The sequence below is a fragment of the Thamnophis sirtalis genome, unplaced genomic scaffold (assembly GCF_051295495.1).
Source record: "Thamnophis sirtalis isolate CommonGarterSnake01/CBP01778 unplaced genomic scaffold, rThaSir2_p1.2 scaffold_3, whole genome shotgun sequence".
NCBI classification, from domain to species: domain Eukaryota; kingdom Metazoa; phylum Chordata; class Lepidosauria; order Squamata; family Natricidae; genus Thamnophis; species Thamnophis sirtalis.
The window spans coordinates 142793077-142799690 of record NW_028261383.1 but is presented as its reverse complement, the minus strand read 5'-3'; the positions used below and the strand labels follow the sequence as shown (position 1 = coordinate 142799690).

The window sequence follows — 6614 nt, the reverse complement described above, 5'->3', positions numbered from 1 at the left end:
GTGTTCACACATAGTATTAAACCACCCGAGGGTTTGCTTGAGTTCATCCTGAGGAGGATTTTGCAAGAATAATATTGTGCTTTGTCACTACGTAATTTGACTTCAAGTAGTCCTCACCGTTTCATTCAGTGCCTGTTCAAAAGTATGACAGTGGTGAAAAAAATAACTTTACAACCAATGGAGAAGAAGAAATGGAGGTAGAAAGATTGGCTGTTGGTCTTTATTTTTCTATTTCAGTACAAATACTGTTATTATCCAACAAAATGTGTAAACAACTCCCTTCATACAGTAGTTCCCCTTACAAACACAGTGAGATGTGTAGAAAGCACCTGTAACAAAATCTGGCAAGGCAAGGCTATTTCACAGGATGGCTTTATTTATTCAAATATCTTCTGAACTCATACTTTTTTTTTTTAGGGAAAACAACAAGGCAACTCTTTTACAGTTTTATTTTATTTAAAAAAAAACAGTTTACAATTAATGTTAGCGTATCCTGGAAAATGCAGGATCATTTTGTAGTTGCTTGTCACAATGGCTTTTGCAGCTTTTCCTCCTTCCCTTTCAACTATTGCCAAGGCCCTTGTCTCCCATCGGCCAACCCCAAAACAAAGGCATGGCACCTTTTTTCAGGAAAGTAGAGTCCTTTCTTCCTCTGAAAGTGGGGAAATAGGTGCAGATGCCAAGATGGGTGTAAAGTGCTGATTAAAGAGATAGAGAGAGCAAACGTTTTAGCAGAGATAATATATTCATTGGCCATTATCAAGCTTCTAACATCTGATCAAGAACATCTCCTGAGGTGGGATGACAACTGCTACATCTCTAAGGACTCTTAAGTTTATTCCTTAGCCTCAGGAGAAAAACTGTTCCAGATAATGTGTTGAAAGTGCTACATTACCAAAGTGGTAATTACTATGGTGTAGAAGAGCATTTCTAAAAATTATAAAAGGAAAAATCCACAAATGTGTCTCATGAAGAAAAAAAAACTGTTAGAAAATTCAACCCTTTGTTGTTATTATTATTACTCAAAGCGGCAAACATATCCAACATAGCTCCTTCTTATATTTTCCCCACAACAACCTTGTGAAGTTAATTGGCCTGAGAAAGAGTGACTGGCTCAAGGTCCCCCAGCCAACTTTTATGTCTAAAGCAGGACTTGAACTCATGGTACCTTGATTTCTAGCCTGACGCCCTAACCACTAGGCCAAACTGGCTCTCTTGCTGGCCCCCCTGTCAAAAAACAAACAAACAACTAATCTCCCTATATAAAAATGGCTCTGTGTGTGTGTGTGTGTGTGTGTGTGTTTATGTTCCAGCATAACTCTGGAATGCCTTGAGCAATTTCAACCAAACTTGGTACACAGATGACTTACTCTCTGGAAACAAATACTGTGGGGGTAAGACATCCCTAATACCACTCTGGGTGTGTGTTCTGTTGTAATACAGCCTTTTGTGCCTTCAAATGGATTCTACTGTACTGCCGTAAAATGGCTTCTACTGTACAGCACATTGGAGTTGCCATGGTAATGGCTTAATAGTACTCCACAAGGGGGCTCCCTCTGGTAAGGGGGAAAATACCCAGACAATGCCGGGTTATCAGCTAGTTCTGAATAAATAAGACACAGCACCAAATCAGCTACAGATTTTAGTAACTTACACAGAAACTACATGAATGCATCGCTAAGCTTCAAGTAAAGGGTATACAGACAAGAAAAAGATGGACAATATTGATCAAAAGCAAGCTGAACTACAATGCCAGCGGCCACCATTTCAGTCCAGGCAAACACAGCAATTAAAATGTCAGCAGTTTAATGGCAATCCGGTCTTAAGAAGAAAAGAGCAAGCATATACCCTTTTCTTTGAAGAATGAGCCTGTCTTGAAATAAAGGTTAATACAAAGCTCTTGGTTGCCACAGAAAACAACTCAGAACATGCCTGACCCATGATAAGAATGTTCTGATATGCCCCTGCTCTGCCCTCAGCACACCTGCATGTTTTGGAGCCCATAATTCTACAAGCCAGACATACCGTATTTTGCACCGGAGTATAAGACGCACCAAGTTTTTGAAGAGGTAAATTTTTTAAAAAAGTTTTTGCACTCTGCAGGCCTCCCAAACCCTCTGCACATCTCATTTTTTGTGGAAAATGGGGCATGCACGGAGTTTGAGAGGCCTACAAAGTGCTCCTCGGGTCTGGGGGCAAAAATAAGCAAAAAATGGCCCATTTTTTTTGCAAAAAAATAGGACATGCATAGGCTTTGGGATTCTTGTAGAGTGCTCCTGAGGTTGGGGGGCAAAAATGAGCAAAAACGACGAGCACTTTTCAGGCCTCCCAAACCCTCTGCATGTCCATTTTTGCGAAGGGGGCAGGCAAAGGGGGAAGACAAAAATGCTGTATTCATTGTATAAGACGCACCCAGATTTTCACCCTCTTTTGGGGGAGGTGGGGGAAGGTGTGTCTTATACTCAAAAAATACGGTACTTCTTGCATCTCATTTTTTCCTCAGAAATAGATCCTTTAAACCTCAAAATTATTTGATTTGATTAAATTTATATAACACTGTCAAGCGGCTCTGGATGGCTTACAATTTTCATAAAAAACAAAGGTACAAAACAATTTGTTTTATTTTAAATCCATAGATTAAATAATTTTTTTAAACAACAAATGTTACAGGGTGCAGCACGGATCTTCTTCCTAACGTAATGATCCTCTCAACATGGAACATTCCTATCAGGCAGAGCCAGGTTTTGAGCCTCTTCACAGTAGGGCAAGAAAGGGAAGGGAGGGGAGAGTTGCATCTCATGAGTAAAATACCTCATGTTAGCCAGAGCATTCAATTCAAAGTTGTGGGAACATGCATAAAAGGTTCAGCCCGTTTTGTATACACATGCCACTGCAGATCCTCTGATTTTGGGCACTGAATTTGGGCAAACAAGTAAATAGACTCTCCCTTTGTAAACCATACGGAATAGAGCATTTCTTTTCATGTGGGAAAATGGCAGCATAGCCCATCATACACAAATTTCGTGTACCATCGACCATGGTATCCTTCTGCGACGACTGCGGGAGGTGGGGGTGGGAGGCACTGTTTTGCGGTGGTTCTCCTCTTACCTCTCGGACAGGTTGCAGTTGGTGTTAGTTGGAGGGCAGAGATCGACCCCTAGGCCCCTAACATATGGGGTGCCGCAGGGTTCGGTCTTGTCCCCCCTACTTTTCAACATCTACATGAAACCGCTGGGCGAGATCATTCGGCGGCACGGGATAAAATACCACCAGTATGTGGACGATACTCAGTTGTATCTGTCCGCCCCGTGCCAACTCAATGAAGCGGTGGACATGATGAACCAGAGCCTTGAAGCTGTTAGGGACTGGATGAGGGCTAGCAAACTCGTGCTCAACCCAGATAAGACCGAGTGGCTGTTGTGTTTCCCTCCCACTAATTCGGCAAGTATTCCATCTCTCAGGCTGGGGGGTCAAACACTACGCCCCTCAGACAGGGTCCGCAACTTGGGAGTCCTCCTGGACCCACAGCTGACTTTTGAACACCATTTGTCAGCTATGACCAGGGGGGCATTTGCCCAGGTTCGCCTGGTGCACCAGTTGCGCCCCTACCTGAACCGGGAGGCTCTCACAACAGTCACTCGTGCTCTTGTGACCTCTAGGCTGGAGTACTGCAATGTGCTCTACATGGGGCTGCCCTTGAAGAGTATTCGGCGACTTCAGCTAGTGCAGAATGCGGCCGCGCGAGCGATTGTGGGTGCACCTTGCTTCACCCACATAACACCTATCCTCCGCGAGCTGCACTGGCTACCTGTCGATCTCCGGGTTCGCTTCAAGGTGCTACTTGTCACCCATAAAGCCCTTCATGGTAGTGGATCTGGGTACTTGAGAGACCGCCTACTGCCAATCACCTCCACTCGACCTATTAGATCCCATAGATTAGGCCTCCTCCGAGTCCCATCTGCCGGTCAATGCCAACTGGCAACCACGCGGAGGAGAGCCTTCTCGGTGGCAGCTCCGACCCTATGGAACGATCTCCCCGTGGAGATTCGTACCCTCACCACCCTCCAGACCTTCTGCACAGCCCTCAAAATCTGGCTATCCCGTCAGGCCTGGGGCTAAAGACTGTAACCCACCCGAATAGTATGAATGTTGTGTTTTTTTAATGACGTACTGTCCTACGTGTTAAATGTTTGTTTCCCCCCCCCCTTTTCGAGTTGTAAGCCGCCCTGAGTCCCCCCAGGGAAAAGGGCGGCATATAAATAAACTTCTCAAATCTCAAATGCACTAAGGGGAACGATTATCATCCCTTGAGCTACACCATACTTTCAAAGAACAACATGGGTCATTCTTTCAAGTACATGTTTTCTGTAAACATCAGGAGTTGCTTTTTGGCTTAGGTAACCTGGACATGCTGCTCCCCCAGCACATCGGCAAGCTAAGTCCAATCTTACCATGGTATCGTGAGCGTTCAGCATTTTTGCCACCGGCTCTTGGCACCGATGTGCCGAGGGCTGAGCCAGGGAGGCAAGGCGAGATGTGTAGAAGGCACATTCGTCATTTAGGCAGGCTTCGTGGAAACGAAGGGGGGCAGTGCGGAGGTGATCCAACCGTTGTTTTGCGACACCTACAGGGGCAAACAGAAGGAAGCATGGCTGATTATAGACAGATAGATTTTTTGATACTTCCTGACTCTTTTATGCCGCCTGGGCACAACACCTGGTGAATTGCAGGTTCCTGGGTTATTGTTCTTCTGGCTACTTTCTGGTCTGTCATCTCTCTCTCATGGGGGTCCATTTAAAGACCCCAGATTAGTTTGGAAGACACTTTCCCAATGCATTTCTTCTTGGTGCTCATAAGGAACAAAATATATCTTGCCAGGAATCCCTCGTTTCAGAAAAGCATCCCCTTTTCAAGCATTCCTATGGTCATTGCATGCATAACTACAGTTGTTCACTTCCAGAATTTTCTCCCCTTTTTCTGGGCCAGGTCTTTTGAGAAAATACCTTTTGTGCCCTCAGTTCCCTTCACAACGCTTCAGAGTCCCCTGCAGTGGTTTCAGGCATCCTTCTGGCCTTGTGATTTGTTCTCACAGGGAACAGTGGAGAAAGGACACCTGTCAGTAAACTTAAAGTCTATGGGGAGTCCTTCTGTCACACCGCCAATGTAGAAGACAGCCTGCTCTTGACAGATTGTCCAGCCGGTACTGCTTTGGTATTCTCAGTGGGTTTCTCCAGTCATCGGTGGAAAGGGTTGGCAATCTTTAATCTTTAGTTAAAATTTTGTTTTTATTGTATGGAACTGGCTCTAACAATCTCTGGCCAACCCCACTTGTTCTGAAAGTGGGCCTTAAGATACAAACTGAAGGCCTATGACCTATCTGCAGGGGTTTTGCTGTCCATGGACTATGATCAAGTCAGGACACTTCTTCAATGGCAAGTCTCAGACAATGACAAGTGCTAAGAGCTGAATTTCAACAAGAAACTCTAGAGTAGGGGCCTCCAAACTTGGTAACGTTAAGACTTGTGGACTTCCAACTCCCAGAATTCCTCAGCCAGCCATTTTTGAGTCCCTTGCTCTAGAGCAGTGTTTCTCAACCTTGGCAACTTTAAGTCCTGTGGACTTCAACTCCCAGAATCCCCCAGCCAGCACAGCTGTTGTTGTTGCAGATGAAAGTCCAGAGCCACCAAAATATCTTACTTCCTTAAAAATGCCTGCCCACCACTACTAGAGACCTTTTCTTCAAGTTGTCTTTCCTGCCTCACCTCTACTCGTCGCACTGGATGAAGGGCAGATGACTACTTCCGGGGAGGGGCTGGAGCAGACATGCAGCTGGCTGGAAGTGGTGTGGGTGGAGCAAGGTGCAGGGGTAACAGCCACATTATTCAAGTCTGTAGCCTGTTCACACAAGCTTGGTTTAGGATCCTGGAGAGGTGTAGAAGGTAGTTCAGGCTCAGAAGCCCCCCGAGTTGGTGAGCTGTGAATCGTCAAGCGCTTGTGCAATTTCTTTAGTGAGGGGGTCCCCTCATAATCAATGTCACCCTCCATCTCCTGCTGCAAGAGCTTGGCGAGGTATTCAATACGCTGGAGGGAGAAGAACGCAAAGAACTGTGAGGAAAAAAGGTGTCCCCAGCCAGAATCCACAGGAAACATAGTTCACCTAGCAAGCAACTTGTTTCTCCGAATAAGAGGCAGCTGAGCTGCTGTTTCCCCCAGAAGACCTCCGAAGTTTGCTGCTGTACCATGTTTCCCTGAAAATAAGATAGGGTCTTATTTTTCTTGGCTTGGCTTAATTTTTGGGGAAGTCTTATTATTTTGGAGGTGCAGGAGGCAGCGAGCGTGGTTGCCTCATGGCTGCTGCTGCGTGGCAATATTTTTGGGGGAGGGTTTATTTTAGCGCATACGTTCAAAATCCTGATTGGGCTTATTATCCAGGGAAGTCTTATTTTCGAGAAAACAGGATACAACATAGCAGCCCCAACCACCCTGTACCATCCCTGTCACCACAACCCATGGAGTCTTCGTGAAAACCACACAGAGGTGTTTGTTGACGCTTTCTCCTGAGAAATTTGCTCAACTTCCACATCTGCAGCCCACAGCCCTTTAGGTATTGGGCT

At 45.5% G+C, this 6614-nt stretch overlaps 1 protein-coding gene across 2 annotated transcripts in view; it reads right to left on the bottom strand.

Moving 5' to 3' along the window:
- Positions 1-277: 277 nt before the first annotated feature.
- Positions 278-6614, bottom strand: part of TROAP (trophinin associated protein) — a 30643-nt gene continuing 24306 nt past the window's right edge. For both annotated transcript variants that reach the window (XM_087710292.1, XM_087710293.1), the window contains exons 15-17: positions 5763-6081; positions 4452-4624; positions 278-698 (exon numbers count right to left, since the gene is read on the bottom strand). In XM_087710292.1, coding sequence (XP_087566418.1) covers positions 627-698; positions 4452-4624; positions 5763-6081 — 564 coding nt within the window. In that variant the 3' untranslated portion in view covers positions 278-626. The remainder of the gene's footprint in view (positions 699-4451; positions 4625-5762; positions 6082-6614) is intronic.